An 18859-nucleotide genomic window follows, 5' to 3' on the forward strand; every position below is an offset into this window, starting at 1 on the left:
TTTTAGTTTTAGATTTCACACAATTTTATGCATAATAATAGAAATCAATCTTTCTGAATCTATCTTTCCTCCAGGAACTGTTTTCAGCAGACGCAAAAAGGAAAGGAAGACACATTTTGGGATACTTGGTACGTATATCATGGCCAGGTAGCCATGCAATCCAAGGTTCAAATCAAATTCAACATACAGTGGAATGCCATCCATTAAAGGATGTGTAACACTGGTTTCTTTCAAAACTGGCCTGAAAAAACATCTATCAGGAGACCAAAAGGTTTTGTACGCTATATTGATGAATTGGATACAAATACTTTCTTCCAAATCCTTTTTAGCTTTAACGTCTTACTGTACCACATGCTGTTTTACATTTCTGACTAATAATAACGTATTCAATCAATCACAGTTGCTGAGCATGACCTGTGAACTGCGCAGCCATCACGGCATCCAGGTGGAGTGGTCTTCCTGTCTGACTGACAGAGAGCAGCAAGGCCAGTCTCCCACTCGCTGCACTGACGTTAAGAGCAGAGAGCAGCAGTCTGTGTCCGTCCACTGTGAGCTGTGCCTTGGACTGAAGCTGAGACAAAGGCCCGTCCATGGAGCACAGGGCCTGAGACAGACAGAGAGGGGGAATGTCATCGCTAATTGCTCAACAGTTCAGTACAGTATATGGACACAATCTGACATGCTTATTGGGCGTTCTCTTGTATTTCGTCGCTTCAGGGCCGGAAACCTCCTTATCTCCATATCTTAACTTTTTGTGTTTTTTCGTAAATGAACGCCCTACTTGATCATACTACAGCGTCACATAAAAGCATCAAAAGTAGCAGATATGCAAGCTCGAAACGCAGCGTGAAGCGATGCGTTTCGAGCTTGTGGATCTGCTACTTTTGCTGCTTTTGAATATGAATCCTGAAAAGTAACAGTTTTGGACATATGAGGTCTCCACCCGACAGATAGATTTTCTTTGCCTTATCTTACCTTAATGTTATGATAAACTGTGAAACATTGATTGATAAGTCTGCAATTTTTGAATCTTTTGGAAAAAAATATTGAAACATTTTGAACAATTCGGAATCATTTTGATAAACGTATCTTCTCTTAAAGGACGACTTCACCCATTTTCAAACTATATTCATATAATTGGTCCTCACTAATACTAAATATGATAAAATTGTATGATTTTTTTCGACTCTAGTCTGCGTCTCAGAGGAGGGCTGTGGAAACCTGGCTACCAGTGACATCAAAGTTGGGCAGGTTTTTTTTTCTCCAACATTTCAATTTTTTATTTAGATTTTTATTAATGCGAGAACAATAGCATCCAATATAGCATGCTGTCTTTCCAGTAATATAAAACCTGCAGTTTCTATTACCCCATCACTGATGTCAATGATGTAGGCAGTTTCCAAACTGTCCACAGCCCTCCTCTGAGACACAGACGAGTAGAAAAAAATAGCACCATATTATAATGAGCATTAATAATGAGGACCACTTATATGAAGATAGGTTGAAAATGGGTGAAGTCATCCTCTAAAGGAGTCCCTGGCTGGCACAAAATCTTTTCAGATGGGGTCCGTGGGCCAAATACGTATCAATTTGATGACCTTGACATGAAAATGGATGTACTGTTGTGGCAATAAGAGACTAGTCACGTGGGGTCAGTATTGCTGGATTATAGTGCATCCTTTGACGTTATTGATCACAATCTGCTGTCAGATAAACTTACTGTATGGTGTCTCATCCTCTGCAGTGATGTGGATAAACAACAGATCACAAAGAGCATTCTTCAATGGGAGTCTCTCTCATATTAAACATACATTCCACAAGGGAAGCTGCCTTGGGCTATTATCGTTCACCCCATTGACCAGCCATTGATCTTAGACAGGGCCAATGTAGGCTGACGACATCACTGTGTATAATGCCAGCCACTAATCTGAAAGACATGACTGTGGTTCTAGACAAGGAATTACAAAGCATATCAGATTGAAAACATCTCGAAAGCAAAATGTATTGTTTTGGCTCACATTACATACAAAGGTCAAATCTCAAACTCAATTTACCTTAGCGAGATTTAGGAATTGAACAGGTAGATGAAACAAAACTGCTTGGCATTACATTAGACAGTCGTTTTACATGGTCCACTCATATTGAAAACATAAGTAAGAAATGTGAAGGGGGCTGTCCATAATCAGGAGATATGTGGAGCACTTAACCCCAGTGGTGGAAAGTAACTAAGTACAGTACATTTACTCAAGTTCTGTACAATTTTGAAGTACTTATATACTTTATTTTAGTATTTCCATTTCTCAGTGCTCCATCTCAGAGGCAAATATTGTGCTTCGTACTCCACTACAATTATTAGAAAACTTTAGCTACAAGTTACTTTGTAGATTTGGATTAATATTACAAAACTTACATTAACCAATTATGTCTTATGTTATACTTTGGTTAATTGAAAATAGCCGATCTACAAGCTCACAACTTATACCCACATGTTGTGGCTATGCAACCTTATGCTTGAGTATTTTCATGTTATGTTTTTATGTTTTATGTGGTATTACTACTTTTACTTAAGTAAAAAAAAAAAATCTGAGAACTTCTTCCTCCACTACTTAATGCCAACATCTGCCGCCCAGGTTATCCAGGCCCTGGTTCTATCTATCCCACCTTGACTACAGTCTGGCTGTGTGGTCCAGTGCAGCTAAAGAGGATGATGGAGAAACTACACATAGGCCAGAGTAAGGCAGCACATGTTGCCCTTTAGGTGCAAGGTGCAACACACTATTAATGCATAAGAACCTATGGAGCAAAGATTAGCAGCTAGTCTTATGTTATTGTTTTAGGAATATCTGTATGGGGGAAAAAACTGCTTATGTAAAACTAGACATTACACTAGTAATAGACATAAAACTGCCCACAAAAAGTTCGGAAACTAAACTTCGGTCGATTATTTCTCCCCTTCAATAATACCAGTTGGCATTGTATTTTATATAATTTCTATCGTTGATTAGTCACCTTCACAACGAGGTATAACTTGTAAGGATCGTGCAATCGTGGAATGAGCAACACAGCTAAACGTGTAGGTAGCGCCCCCCCAAAAACTTGCCAAAATCCCCTAATATGCTTCTGTTGGTAATCGCTCTTGTTTTGAGCGACCTGCCAGCACACCAGTTTGTGTATGCTCCAAGCAGCAACACTGGAAACATGGAAAGATGTCACGTTTGTCCCTTCAGGATAAGGCCCGTGCAATAGGGCAAATGGAAGCCGGTGTTCATGCTCCACGCTCAGGTGGCAGTCACACACCTCTCAGGGCGCTCAAAACGAGAGCGATTACCAACAGAAGCATATTGGGGGATTTTGGAAAACGTTTTGTAGGTCGCTACCCACACGTTTAGCTGTGTTGCTCATTCCACGATTGCACGTTGTAAAGGTGACTAATCAACTACACAAATGATATAAAATACAATACCAATTGTTATTATTGAAGGGGTGAAATAATCGACCAAAGTTACGTCTCTGAACTTTTTGTGGGCAGTTTTATATAGCCTAAACAGTGATAAAATAGGGCTTAAGTGGTTAGGAATGCAAAAGAAAGAACAAGAATTTCCTGTGAGCAAGCAACACCTTCTCAGTAGGCAATAAATTAGGCATGATTTATGGATTCGTCCTGGACTTAATTCATTTTTAACGGTTTTAACTGCTTAAATCCCAGCATGCATATTCTGGAGAAAACGTTCTATTTTCAGCAAAGATAGAGAAAGAGAAAAGTCACTAACATAGAGCCCAGAGGGACTCCGGTCAACCAAGTATAGGGGTTTAAGTGGTTAATGAAAACAACGTCTGGATGTATACGTGTGATACACCTCAGCAATGTTTCACTAATCTCCATCTATGATCTGATAAGGCTTAGGGTTACTGTACTGTACTGTCATTTCAAGGTACTTTTACTTTAGTTGAGTACATCTCAGAGAAAATATGTTTTAGATTTAATTTTAATATAGTATTATTACAAAACATACATTAACCAATTAACTTCAGATATTTGAAAATAGACAATATACAAAAACAAAGCCAATCTACAAGCGCTCAACACGTGGCATCACGACATGTTGTGAGCTTGTAGAACAGCTATTTTGGGCAATTTTTATTGTATTCTATTATTCAAAAAAAAAAATTGATCAGCTATTTTTGGCTATTTTTTCGAATAGATTTGAGTACTTTTACTTTGGCACTGTACAGTATATTTTGATAGCAATACTACATTGTGGTATTGCTACTTTTACTTACTTTTTTCTTATTTCAAAAATCTGAGTACTTCTTCCACCACTGTTGATACAATAAAAGAGTCCTTCCATGCCAATGTGTATCGTATTACCTCGGTACTGAGTGGCAGTCCTTTGTCCTGGAGCCAGTGCCAGCTGTGCCAGACGGTTCCCCTTAACTCCGTGGTCACGGGGAGGGCCTTCATGCTGAGCTTCAAGCCCGCCCGCTGGGCTCCAAGCTGGGCCTGCACACTCAAGTTCTTCCCCTCACCACAACCGAGCACTATCTGCTCTCACAGCAGGTACAAGAAACATGGCCGTAGTTATTGATCGTTTACGGTAACACCTGACCATTTTTACATTTAAGGTACCACAAAACAATATTTATGATGTTTTTTTTACGGTAATGTTTTTAACGTTCATATCTACGTACGTTTGCGGTAACAAACGACCAAATTTATGATGGACATACGGTAATACCTGACCATATTTCTTTTACATTTATGGTAACACCCAACAATATTTATGATGTTTTTTTTACGGTAATGTTTTTAACGTTCATATCTACGTACGCTTGCGGTAACAAACGACCAAATTTATGATGGACTTGCGGTAACACCTTTCCATATTTTTTTACATTTATGGTAATACCCAATAATATTTATGATGCTATTTTTTATGGTAATACCCATCCATATTTACGAACATTTATGGTAACATCCGACCATATTTACAATGGTTTACAGTAATACCAAACCATATTTATGAACGTTTATGGTAATACCCGATCATATTTATGATGCTGTAACTGAGAACAATCACTATAAACACAAACATGTTCCAAATGTAGGCAACTCAGTGAACAAGAGGTCACAACTCACATCAATCACATATAATGTTGTCAAGGTAAAAAATAGAGGTCGTTTTGAGCCAGAGGAAAGAAAAGAGTGAGAGATACAGAGAAAGAGAGGAAGCGATGAGTGTTTTACAAAGAAGAAAAAAAAGATTATACTGGCACAATATGCATACTTCGTCGTACAAAAAATAGCAAAAATAGCCAATCTTCAAGCTCACAACGAGTCACGTAGCAGAAGCTATATGTTTTGAGGTTGTAGATCGGCTATTATCACTATATAAGGAAAAAGAAAATCAGTCAATTGTGTGTCTGACCTGAACCGTATTGTTCTCAGGCAGTCCAGATTTCTTCAGGTAGCTCACAGTGTGCCGCAAAACACTCTGGACTCTCACATCCCCAGAGCTCTTTTCCACTGTCACCTCTTGTATCAGCTGTCAAATAAACATGGACAAAAATATCACATCAATGAGGAGCTCTACAGTATAGTGAAGAAAGACATTATGTATAGCAGTGGTTCTCAAACTTTTTCATTACAAATTCCCAAATTAATATGTATTTGGTCGCAGACCCCATCTGAAAAGATTTCCTGCCAGGGACCCCCATACAAGATATGAAAAGTATTTTTGAGAAAAAAAAAAAAAAAAAGATATTCAACATGTTGTGAGCTTGTAGAATGCTTTTTTGCTGGGGACCCTCTGGAACCACCTCAAGGACTCCTGGTGGTCTCCGGACCCCACTTTGCGAACCACAGATGTAAAATATCCATTTAGAGGACAGAGAATAGCATTTTGTAATCACAGGGCCACACGATATTCAAACCTTCCCATAGATGTACATGTGAATAAGTGAAGAGAGTCGTGCTTTTGATCTTTTCTAATGTTGTCGACATGTTACACTGCATCTGGCCCTGACTGTTTTTCGGGTGGAAAACAATGTGTGTGTGATTTCAGAGATGAGCCATTATTACAGCCATTGTGCTGTAATAGCCAGTGAGCCAGTGCTGTGGAAACTCAACCGTGTGACTCCATCGACAACATAATAACATTAAACATAAGAAGTGCTTCCCAACTTGTTTTCCCAAATATTTTCGAAGTGTGTGAGTATGTGTGTGTGTGTGGGGGGGGGGCGGGGGATTTCATCATGTCAAGGTCCCAGATATCAATGAACCAGCTGTACACAATTTACCGTTATTGTTGTTTTTCAGCTGTTCAATTGCAAATTATTAAGTCACTTGGCTAAGGTTAAAAGACCCAAAACTACTTAAATATGCTCTCTCCATAATTATCTCACTCTCTTTCACTCACTCACTCCAATACACGCACGCGCGCACACACACACACACACACACACACACACACACACACACACACACACACACACACACACACACACACACACACACACACACACACACACACACACACACACACACACACACACACACACACACACACACACACACACACACACACACGGGAGATGGGAGGTCCGCAGCCAAATACATATCATTTTGGGGGTCCTTAACATGAAAAGGTTTGAGAACCAGTGCCTTATTGCCTCCTACCTGTTGCTTTGTGACAGTGCAGTGCAGGACATAATGGTAGGAGCCATTTGCATGGTTCAATGAGTTCAATGTGACAGCAGCATCTGTGGGGATGCCCACCCGCTTCATCAGGGGCACAGAGTGGTTGAGAGAGGCTGAAGCATCATTTCTATGCTGAAAAGCACAGAAACACACTTTTATTGTTTATTTACACCAACACACGTGCATACAGTAATCGTAATGTAGACTGTTTTTAATTTATTCATTCATTTTGGCACCTGAAAGAAAATCTTTGCTAAAATGCTCAGTGGTGGAAAGTACATTTACTCAAGTACTGTACTTAAGTAAAAAAAATTAGGCGCTTTTATATACTGGGTATGTCCATTTTTCAACACATACTTCTCAGAGGCTACGATATTCTTGTGTATTTCCATACCTCATCGTTCCTCATCGTTATCAAAGCCTCTAGTCGTTTGTTATCGATCGCCATGGAGACATGCGAGTCAAAGAGTGTCTGCGAGGTGAGAACCGACCCGGAGGCCTGCAGTCGGTCTGGACTCAAATCCTGCAAACACACACAGGCTCTGCCATGTTACACACTGAACACAAGAACAAGAACTTGATGAATTGAATACATAGGACCACAATGGAAACAAGCCTCAGGGATTTTGTGTTATCCTTTTAGCATAATTGTATGACTGTACCTCTGTACTTTTTGCAAACTGTTAATGAAGTATTCAATCAAGCAATCAAAACAGGGAGTAATCTAAATCAGTGGTTCTCAAAGTGGGGTCCCCAGCAAGTTAATAGTTGATATTATAGCATCACAATCAGTTTAACCACTTTAACCCTACTTTATACTTAGGCTATTCAAAAATTGCCAATCTACAAGCTCACAACGCGTCACGATGCAACACGTTGTGAGCTTGTAGATCGATTATTTTTGAATAAATAAATACAAATCTTTACTTTAAAACAATGGAGTAATGGAGTCATTTTTGAATAATTTAGAAATCTTTCAACACAAAGCTTCTCTTCTGGGGGTCCCTTGGCACAAAACATTTTCAGATGGGGGGCCGTGGCCAAAAAAAAATGTATATCGTGATATTGCTGTAGAGTGTTTGTTCAGTGACTTTCCAGCTCTTAAAAGAAAAAAATAGAATACATTGTCAGAAGTGTTGCCAATACCAATTTCAGCTAATCAGGGGAGAGTACCCATTTATCAGCTTCAATTTTATAGTGCTTCAGTTCCAATTGTTGGCTACTCCCATGCACTTGCCTGTAACACAGTGCAGTTGTTGTGATACGACAGGGACCCCTGCTGGCCGTTCCCCGTCACGACGGCCCCGGCAGCTCTGACGATGCACTCCTCAATCTGCACCAGAGCTTCAGCGTCGTAGTTGTAGCCCCCCTGTGTCTCCTCCTCCTCCTCCTCCTCCTCCTCCTCCGTCCGCCTGCCGGTTAACAGCAGCCTCCCGTTCCCCGGTACCCCCCTGAAGAGATCCCCCAGGTTGTTGTGACTGAGCTGGCCCTCCAGATGCCAGCGCTCGGGGCCGGTCCTTGCACTCAGTCTCAGTGAGGCCCTCTGGTCGTCCACGCCGCTGTGGACCACGCTGGCCGTCCACACGCCACCCTGGCGGTCCAGCTCCACTGAACCGTTCAGGTGAGACTTCATGGGAGAGACGAGAGGAGATTGATTCACTTTGGATTTCACAGTTTTATTTTTTATTTTTTTGACTTCTGGGTCAATTTATTTTAATGTCTAGTCTTTGTGTGCACCAGACTTAATTCAATATTTAGATATTTAATATCCATTTTATCAGACACTTCCTATATAAACCCATAGTAACTTCAAACTCCATTGTAACTTTACTCAGAGAGTTTACACTCACAGGTAGTCACATATAACTGTGAGGATCCATTTGGTTCCTAACTAACAATCATTTAGCTGGAGTGTTCCAGGAAACCCCCTGGAACCCCCTCAAGGCTCCCTGTGGGTCCCTGGACCCCACATTAACCTAACCAGTGATAACCAGTGATATCCACAGCTCTACCTGCAAGTAGGGACAGTCAGACTCAGTGGCCCAGTGCCACTGTGTCCTTCCCTCGGTCTCCATGGTTCCCGTCGCTCGGACGGAACAGTCTCCAACTCTGATCAGAACGGCTCCAGTCTGGCCGGAGGCCCCCTTGTCGTCGGAGGCGGAGGCCTCCGCGGTGGTCCTCGGGGCCAGGCCGAGGCCAGCGAGGCCGGGGAAGGAGTGCGTGAGGGTCCCCGAGAGACGCAGGGGTCCGCAGGTCTGGCCCAGCTCAAGGGCCACGTCACGCCCGTCCACCCTCAGACTGGAGGACAGCGCCAGCTGGCAGGGGACGAGCGACAGGAGGCCCTCAAGGGCCAGCGACACCGGCAGGGCAGATCCCTGGGGGATACAAGCAGGCAAACATGTACAGTAGGTGGCTCATGCACGCACACATGCATTTATAAACAGTCACTGGCACAGCGACACGACCCCTACCATGAACACAAAAAAAACACAAACGCATAAAACAAATATTACAAATGCACACATAAAGCACAGAAAATACACGCAGCATTCACAAAATGCATGTCCAAAACCTGCATTCATAAACAATAGCTTCACCCTGAAAACAAGGCCTTTAAGGATCTTTAAACATCGTCTCTCAACCCCAATCTTCTGCCCAATAACATCTTTAGTGTTAATTTACGCGATGAGACACATTGCAAGCTTGTAGATCGGCTATTTTCACTATTATTGAGATAGGGCTTAAGTGATTCATTCATAATGTATTTTTGTACGTTTGGGTCCCGGGGAGACACCAAGATTATCTTTTTGGTCTTGAGCTCTAAGGTTTGGGAACCCCTGCTATAGAGACATCCCACCAGAAAACCAAACACACTTTATTATCTTGCTTGGTGCGAAGCAGAGGAGACATAACAACATGGAAGGTGTCGTTCTGCTCTGTCGCTAGTCAAACATTAGCACCAGCTTGACCTTGGCTTGAACTCCTGTTTCAAAGGAAGGAGTGCTGATGGGAATCAGTGAGAGAGAACAACTGAGATATAATGGAGGGGAAAGAATAATGAGAGATAACTGTAATATCTAAAGAGCTTTTCACACAAAAGTGTTTTTTTTTGTGGGTGAAATATAAGTGATCAGAATTACAGTGAGTTTGACTTTTAAACCACCCAAATCTTCATTCAAATCCTCTTATCCTATTAGACTTATTTTAAATGTTGTCATAATTGGCATAGGAATTGTTGATCCAAAAAATGTGTTTTGTGAGGTCAGTGTCCTTGACCTTTGACCTTTATCACCAAATTGTAAAAGTTCATCTTAAGTCCAACTGGACTTTTGTGCCAAATGTCATGAAATTCCCCCAAGGTGTTAAAGAGATATCACATTCATAATGAATGGGATGGAAAGACAGACAGACGGATAACCCAAAAACAAATGCCCTTGGCTGAGGCTGAGGCATAACAATAATCATTATTATAAAACAGCACAGTAAGGGTGCAACTATTGATTCATTTTTTTCATTAATAGAATAGCCAAGAAAAGGTGATACGAGGCAAGAGACCTTAAAATTCCACTCCATGTGAACATTCTTACCTGGAGAGCGGGGCAGTAGTGAGACACACTGACAGTGTAATCTGTCTTTGACGGCTGGCTCTGCCCTGCGTTGGCCTTGATGTGGCACTTCCCCAGCTCCACGCCTAGCTCCATGCCAAGGACATCAGCAGTTGCAGGACCCAGCACCAGAGCACCATGAGTGGGGATGCCCAGAGCCTGTATCCGCTCTATGGAGTGCTGGATGGAGCCCCTGATGCTGAGCTGGGGGTGAAAGGCCATAGAAAGGCTAATAACGCCCTTGTCTTCTCCATCCGCTTGGAGATAACTATACAGATGCGTGGAGCCGTCAGAATGGAGCAGGGAGCCATTCACTAAGAACTGGGAAACGGGAAGAGTCTGTGGAAGACAATTAACAATACATCCAATTATAATACAGTTTGTAGCCCTGAAACCTGGGAGTGAGATTGCAGTAGGATCACTCGCCAGATTTCCAACGTTTTTTTGTTTTGTTTTTTTCTCAGGGTCTGTGGTTAAGCCTAAGAGAGTTTCTCGTTTGTTACCACACTGTTGAAGCAACTGTCAGCAGCAGTGTGGTTTAAAAAATAGTACAATAAAAAGTGTGTTGATTCGTGGAGATTATCTTGTTGAACAAACATGTGAATACCATAAACACAGGGAGTGATCTTGTCTTTTACAGAATTACCAAATTATCCAAAGCACAAAGCCAAAGATTCCACTGAAAGTTAGCGAAGGGAACCCATGGCCGGAATAACTTCCGGGTTGGCCTACAAAAACACTTCTCTGAATGTACTGTATATAACATGTATATAACATACTGAATGCATTTATTATTTACTTTATTTTTTTGTATGTATCAGAAACCAACCACCCACCTACCCAACACATGGCAACACCTGGTACGTTTACACACACACGTACACTTAAAGTGTAAAAAAAAACTTAAATGGAAATGAGCTCTCAAGCTTTTTTGTGTTTTATCGTTCAGTTTTGACAGTGTACATACGTATATGAGAGTGTTGTACATTATACAATCATGCAATGGAAAGATGAAAGTCATCTCCCGGTGAGAAGATGTCTTTGTTCCTTTCCTTCGGCTGGGAAACAGGTTGTCTGGGACTTCCCAGTGTTTCCTCGTCTAACCTTCAGTAGGACACATCGCTGGCGGACAGACAGACTCCAGGTCGTCTTCTCGCCCACCGCTCCTCTGCGGAGATGTCCCAGGACCAGTGCTGAGCACACGTCACTCTCTACCTCCAGCCAGGCCCGACCGGGCCAGATGTACGTGCTGACAGTGAGTCCTGCTGGTACACCCACATCGGTTAGCTTGGCCAAGTTGTGCTGGAGGATGGCCTTGAGAGAGACACGAGGCTCCCAGATGGCAGTGACATCTAGCTGGGCAGAACGCGTGTCAAGAGAGACCTGTGCGCTACCAGAAAGGGAGGTGCTGCGGAGCTGGCCCGACCCATGCAAGTCCACTCTTCCCGGGACGGTGGACGCCAGAGAGGCCCACTGGTGCTGGAGGGTCCAGCCCAGCTCGGCCTTATGGTCCTTCAGCAAGACTGACGCGAAGCAGCGAAGGGAATCTTTCTGGTTCTGCACACCCAGAGAACCTTTGAGTACACCGCTCCCGGCTCGCCCTGTTACGGTTACGGAGGTCTTACGTAACGCCCCGCCTTCCCCATCCCTGACCTGCACCCAGGCGAGCCTTCCCACCCCTCCACACCGGGCTGACACCACCAGGCTGGAGCTGACCGAGTCCCACGCTCCCCTAACGTCTGCCCACACGTGACACCAGCTTTCCAGCCTCATCCGGCCGGTCACCTCGGCCTTGTGCGTGACACTCGGGGTGCCGTACTCAAACAGCCCGTGCCAGCCGTAAAGCCCGGCCTCCTCCAGCCTCAGTGCCCCGATCAGGTCTGCCCGCCAGGGGCCGACCGCCAGCCCGATCCCCAGGGCCCACCTCTGAGGCCCAGGGCGGAGCAGGAGCCTGAGGCTGGAGTCGGAGGGCAGGCCCAGGGACAGCAGCAGGAGCCTGGAAGAATGGGTTAGGTTAGCCCTTAGCTCTATCTGACCAGCGGGACTGTAGCAGCCTTTGGCTTGAGCTCTGAGACTAGGGTGAGCTAGCGCCAGGCCGTAGCAGTGCCTGTTGCTGTGTGGTCTATAGGAGCGAAAGGCTCGTACCTCCACAGGATGGCCGGCCACGCTTCCTGAACACTGGGCTGAGAGGCGGTCTGCCGCGGCGTCCCCTGTGCAGTTCATCTGTGAAAACAAGGCCCCCTGTTGGCTGAGTTTGTTTGTCAAAGAAAAAACTGGGAGAGACGATGGAGGAATTTCACAAAGGAAATATAGAAAATATGGAGTAGTGACCCTAAACATTGTAGTACACCAGTGTGCTTACCGGGTATTATTAATACGTGCGTCACACACACACACACACACACACACACACACACACACACACACACACACACACACACACACACACACACACACACACACACACACACACACACACACACACACACACACACACAACCCTTAGCTTTAAAATAATGTACTTTTCTGTTGAAATTCTTGTTTTACAGTCTTGTTTTGCATATTAAGGTCAGGAAAAAATCAAAAGCTGTGTGTTCTCACCTGTAACGAGGTCGGAATTACTCCCTTGAGCTGCCTCATTTGTTGCCATAGTGACAGTGCCACATTAGCTTTGCTATTGTTTGCTCCAACATCAAAAAGGATGTCAACCATTTTCTCCTCTTCCATGTCAAGGACCAAACCTGCATTCACCCCCTCTTTGTCTTTCTGAAGAATGGCAAGAAATAGAATACATTTAATTAATAAATAAAAGGCAACGCAACGCAAGTTTATCTGTAAAGCGCACAACTATTTTAACATTACCGATTGAAGCTATGCACTGATGTTCTTCCATGGCTCCAAAAACAAATACTTCAGGTCTTTCTTTCTTTAATTGAAGAAAGTTCTGGCACATCCATTTGTTGATTTGTTCAATGCATTTACTCAGAGTTTGTATTGGACCAAAATTGTCTCCTGGTGATATGTAAATGTAATTTACAAATTATTAAAATGTATTTATCATCTGCATAACTACGTTAACATTTTGTTGTTTTCCAAAATCTGAGCCAGTGGGAGCATGTAGATCTACATTGAACAGAAGAGGTCCTAGAATGGAGCCCTAGCAAAACTAGGCATGCGATTTCTGTCCGTTCAAATGTGTAATTATACACAACGTAGTCCCTGTCCTTTAAAATGACAGCGTTCTGCCGTGTACTGTAAAGACAACTTGAACCGTCATGTACCTGGTAATGCGCTCTGGCCTGTATGGAGCTGGGCAGGCCTCTTTTAAGCAGGGCCTCGCTTCCATGCTGAACCCTGGAGACCAACTCCCACCGCGGGGCCGGCTGACGTCTCTTGCTCGCCTCAAACTCAGCCGTCAGGTTGTCAGCCCCGGCCTGCAGCTCTGCCAGGACGGAGAGATGACCTTCCTCCTGGAGCCAGCTCACCTGAGCACCGCTGTTACCTGGGATACCTTGCAGGCAGATGGTGGAAGATTTAGAAAATATTCTTCTGTCAAAAATGCATTTTTGCATGGACTTATTGTCCATTGGCGTTTGATATGCCGATGAAGCATATCGTTGCTGTCAGGCAAAAACCTTGTACTGTATCTCCATTCTCCTCTCCTCTCTTATATTTCAACTTTTTCACGTCACTTGAAAATAGTCCATTTGCAGGTCAGCATAGCACATGCTCTTTTAACAGGCTTAAAAACACATAGCTAATGTAGGCTATATGCTGAAAAAGAGACAAAGAGAGACTTACAACAGAAAGCCAACAGGATAGGTTTACATAATTGTTGGATTTGAGCAGTTGCCATTACTTGAACTTGCTTTCTTTTCAGAATTGACAGCATTCTCTTTTAGCAGGCTACAGTCTATAGATGTGAAACTCACATGCAGTTCTCCTATTCCGCTTTTGATTGGATCAACGACGCTGCCGTAGTTCCTTTGATCAGTCCATCATCAATTATGGCCGTGCTTGTGACCGTCAACGTTTAAGACAAAGCATTACTCAATCATTGTCTCCGCCAGAGGTGGAGAGTATGTTTTCGTCTCCGTCCTTCCGTGTGTCCACCAAGCTAACATTGGTCAAGCTTCGCGTGACACGTGACAATATGTTGAAAGGGTGTGCTTTGATTGGCTAGCGAGACACATGACGAAATAGAAACCTATAAATATGTGTGTCACTTCAAAAAATCATTTATATTTTTTGAAGTGAGCTTCCATCAGCCAAGCTAACATTGGTCAAGTGACACGTGACAACATGTAATATAAATAGGTAAGACAGGATTAATCAGGAACAGTACTGGCGGAGACCTGTGCTCCGAGGAGCACATTTTCTAGTTTATTCTATTTTGGTCGGTGCGGTTTGAGCAGTGCTGTCCAGTGTCCTCAGACGGGGTGTGTTGTTATTAGTGAGCTCTCTCTCAACTGCTGCAACAGAACCCGATCCAGTCCAGTTTGGTGTGTGCTCACGGTAACAGTTTCAGTAGGTAACTGGAACGCTCGCCCCCAAACACACTCGCCCCCGTTTGACTGAGATTACGTATAGGAATACCTGGTTGCGACCATTCCGAGGTTGCAGGATTTGACCGTGTTCTTGTACTCCTCCAGCGCAATTCGCAAACACGTGCGCACTGATTTATCACACGGATGTCACGGTATTTCTCTCTTTAAAAAGGGTAATTAGAGCAATCTATTAAATAAAAACTTTTATTTTATCAATGATCAGTTCTGTTCATGCGGGACGACGGACAAATGTCCGCGAGATGAGGGACGGGTGGTCACCCTATCTACACTGGATCCATTGGAACACAGGTCTTTTTTTCCCTTATCATCAAGTTATCATCAAGCAATATCAAGCTTATCAAACTTAATTTAATGTATGTAATCAAATTGAATGGAATCAAATTGTGGTATAGGAGGGTTTACCTGCAGCTCGGAGGAGGTGGGAGGAGTGAGACAACTGGGCAAAGACCCCGCCCCTCCCCTGACGTCCCATTGGACGGCTCACGTTCACGCAGAGAGACTCCTCCCCCAAATGGGCGCACAGCCAATCGCGGGCCACGCCATACTCCTGTCCTGCCGCTCCCTCGTCACCTCCTCCATCCGGGGAATCCTCCTCCTGATGTCTCAGCTCAACGCTGTACACTTCATCCATCACTCTGACTCTGAACTGCCCTGTACACACACACGCGCGCACACACACACACACACACACACACACACACACACACACACACACACACACACACACACACACACACACACACACACACACACACACACACACACACACACACACACACACACACACACACACACGCGCGAGAAATGTATTTCCTTTCAAGACTGAGCTGGATTTTTTTAAGCTACCAGACATTTATAAAAAAATAACAATTATGTTCTATGTTTACAGCACATACAGACTCCCTCACAGTCTGTCAGGGTCCTAGTACCCTACATTAACCCATATATTCCCTCCAAAGCCAAATGTGTTATTTGTATGTTGTAAATCGTCTCTGTCAGGTGGAAAACTCATACTGTACATACATGTACAAAACTGTTACTTTGAAGAGAACTCTCCTACCCGGATACTACCGTCAGGAGAAGGCGTGCTCTACTCAAGGGGATCTTGAGGAGTAGTCTCTTTGGATTAACTGGGTGCAGATTCGTGATAAAACATGTAACAAAGGAACATCCGCACTCTCTTCAGTTATATTCTTGGTTTATTTTTTAGGGTGAACAGCCGCAGCAGACAGTCTATCTGGAGAAACGGACGCGTTTCGGCACGTCGGCCTTCCTCAGCGTTTCAAACTAGAATACATCAAACAGGATGTGACATATATAGCTATGCGATAGTGTACAGCTGATTCTCATTGGTGAATACAATTCACTTGCAATTCATAGTACTAATAGTATTTACATTAAGCATTACACATAGTATTTGTTCAGTAAAAATATTCTTAAAGTTTCCACAAATTGCACAACCAGAAACATCAATTCATAGAAAACATTTCATAGAAAACAATTCAATAACAACTCTTCATTCAGTCCCTTAGGGAACTCAGTATTTAATGCATGGATCCAGTAAGCCTCCCTTTGTAATAGGACCCGGTCTCTGTCACCACCTCTTCTCAGTGGGTTGACTACTTCTAAACCTTGAAATCTTAGTGTACATATGTCATGTTTAGCCATATTATAATGCCTGGCAACTGGAGACTTCTCGTCTTTATTTCTAATATTACTCTTGTGCTCCGTAATTCTGTTTTTTAATTCTCTTTTGGTCTTTCCCACATAGCAAAAACCGCAGGGGCACTTTAAAAGATAAACTACATATTTTGTCTTGCATGTAATTCTCCCTTTGACTTTAATTTTTTTACCATTATGAGGGTGAGAGAAAGAGTCTCCTGTTATCATGGCATTACAATGAATACAACCTTTACATGGGAAATTCCCTGAGGGTATAGTAGATAAAAAGTGTTGTGGTTGAATATACACATCATTTTTTATTAGTTTATCGCTTATATTGTTTGCTCTCTTGTTTGCAAAAATTGGGGGGGTGGAAAAAGCTTTTCCTACCACTGGATCACTGGACAGTATGTGCCAGTGTTTTTTGACCAACTTTTTAATGGGTTGGGAGATAGGGGAAAATGTAGTTGTCATAACTATAGGTTGTCTGTTTAAAGCAAAAGAAGATTTAGGAGCAAGGAGACTGGTTCTATCAAGGGGCTTAATTTTAGACTTACTATTAGTTAAAATATTTTCGGTATAACCCCTTTCTCTAAACCTACTGCACATTTCTGTAGACTGACTATCAAAATCAGATTCACTGTTACAGATTATTTTGAGTCTTAACATTTGGCTATATGGTAACCCTATTTTTAGACTAGAAGGGTGATAGCTAGAAAAATGAAGATAGTTGTTTCGATCTGTCTTTTTACGGTACACTGTTGTCTGAATCCCTCTATTTGTTTTTTTAACACATACATCTAAGAAGTTAACAGTTTCTTGACTGGCTTCCAAAGTGAACTTAATGGAGGGTAATCTTGAGTTCATGTAATCTGTAAACTCTTTCAACATTTCAGAAGTACCACAAAAAATAAAAAATATATCATCAATGTACCTAAACCAGCCTTTTAACTGAGTACTAAAGGGGTTGTCTTTATACACATAGTCTTCTTCAAATTTACCCATAAACAGATTCGCATAATTTGGGGCGAATGGGCTACCCATTGAAACACCTTGTTTTTGGAGATAGAATTCATTGTCGAAATTGAAATATTTTTTTGTAAGGACCACATTGGCCAAGTTCATGATAAGGTCTGTAGGAGGTGACTGGGTCACTCTTGACTCCATATAATATTTGAGGGCTTCTAAACCTTCTTGATGAGGTACATTTGTATAAAGGCTGGTTACGTCCATGGTGCATATATATTCAGAATCTGAGATATCTCCTAAGGACTTTAACTTGTTTAAAAAGTCAGTCGTGTCTTTTAGATAAGAAGGCAAATTAAACACTAAATCTTTGATGTGATAATCAATGTACTGTGAAATAGGTTCGGTCAAAGAGCCTATACCTGCCACTATAGGGCGCCCAGGGACCGGAGGTTCACAGCTCTTATGTATTTTAGGCAAAGTATATAGAATAGGGCGTACTGGGTGTTCTCTGAACATGAATTTATATTCATCCTTGGAAATGATTTGGTCAGACAAAGCTTTGTCTAGTGTATTCTTAATTTCTTTAGAGAAACGAATAGTGGGATCACAGGATAACATACTATAATACTCAATGTTGCTCAATTGTCTATTTATTTCCACAATATATGACTCTCTGTCTTGTAGATTAGAACAATAGCACCTCCTTTACATGCAGAGTGATTACATGCAAGACAAAATATGTAGTTTATCTTTTAAAGTGCCCCTGCGGTTTTTGCTATGTGGGAAAGACCAAAAGAGAATTAAAAAACAGAATTACGGAGCACAAGAGTAATATTAGAAATAAAGACGAGAAGTCTCCAGTTGCCAGGCATTATAATATGGCTAAACATGACATATGTACACTAAGATTTCAAGGTTTAGAAGTAGTCAACCCACTGAGAAGAGGTGGTGACAGAGACCGGGTCCTATTACAAAGGGAGGCTTACTGGATCCATGCATTAAATACTGAGTTCCCTAAGGGACTGAATGAAGAGTTGTTATTGAATTGTTTTCTATGAAATGTTTTCTATGAATTGATGTTTCTGGTTGTGCAATTTGTGGAAACTTTAAGAATATTTTTACTGAACAAATACTATGTGTAATGCTTAATGTAAATACTATTAGTACTATGAATTGCAAGTGAATTGTATTCACCAATGAGAATCAGCTGTACACTATCGCATAGCTATATATGTCACATCCTGTTTGATGTATTCTAGTTTGAAACGCTGAGGAAGGCCGACGTGCCGAAACGCGTCCGTTTCTCCAGATAGACTGTCTGCTGCGGCTGTTCACCCTAAAAAATAAACCAAGAATAT

At 42.5% G+C, this 18859-nt stretch overlaps 2 protein-coding genes across 3 annotated transcripts in view; both read right to left on the reverse strand.

Annotated features, from left to right (window-relative positions):
* LOC311046452 (uncharacterized protein) overlaps positions 1–7209 on the reverse strand; it is a 47533-nt gene extending 40324 nt beyond the window's left edge. For both annotated transcript variants that reach the window (XM_084058761.1, XM_084058760.1), the window contains exons 1-5: positions 7092–7209; positions 6677–6829; positions 5427–5543; positions 4370–4543; positions 415–604 (exon numbers count right to left, since the gene is read on the reverse strand). In XM_084058761.1, the coding sequence (XP_083914887.1) occupies positions 415–604; positions 4370–4543; positions 5427–5543; positions 6677–6829; positions 7092–7145 (688 nt within the window). In that variant the 5' untranslated portion in view covers positions 7146–7209. The remainder of the gene's footprint in view (positions 1–414; positions 605–4369; positions 4544–5426; positions 5544–6676; positions 6830–7091) is intronic.
* A 707-nt stretch (positions 7210–7916) lies between these two features.
* Positions 7917–18859, reverse strand: part of LOC311044973 (uncharacterized protein) — a gene marked incomplete at both ends in the record, with an annotated part of 61637 nt that continues 50694 nt past the window's right edge. The window contains 7 exons of the mRNA XM_084056781.1: positions 7917–8324; positions 8710–9072; positions 10285–10641; positions 12448–12525; positions 12904–13068; positions 13584–13813; positions 15273–15521. Coding sequence (XP_083912907.1) covers positions 7917–8324; positions 8710–9072; positions 10285–10641; positions 12448–12525; positions 12904–13068; positions 13584–13813; positions 15273–15521 — 1850 coding nt within the window. The remainder of the gene's footprint in view (positions 8325–8709; positions 9073–10284; positions 10642–12447; positions 12526–12903; positions 13069–13583; positions 13814–15272; positions 15522–18859) is intronic.

The sequence above is a fragment of the Gymnoscopelus microlampas genome, assembly GCF_963454915.1.
Source record: "Gymnoscopelus microlampas genome assembly, chromosome: 5".
Taxonomy (NCBI): domain Eukaryota; kingdom Metazoa; phylum Chordata; class Actinopteri; order Myctophiformes; family Myctophidae; genus Gymnoscopelus; species Gymnoscopelus microlampas.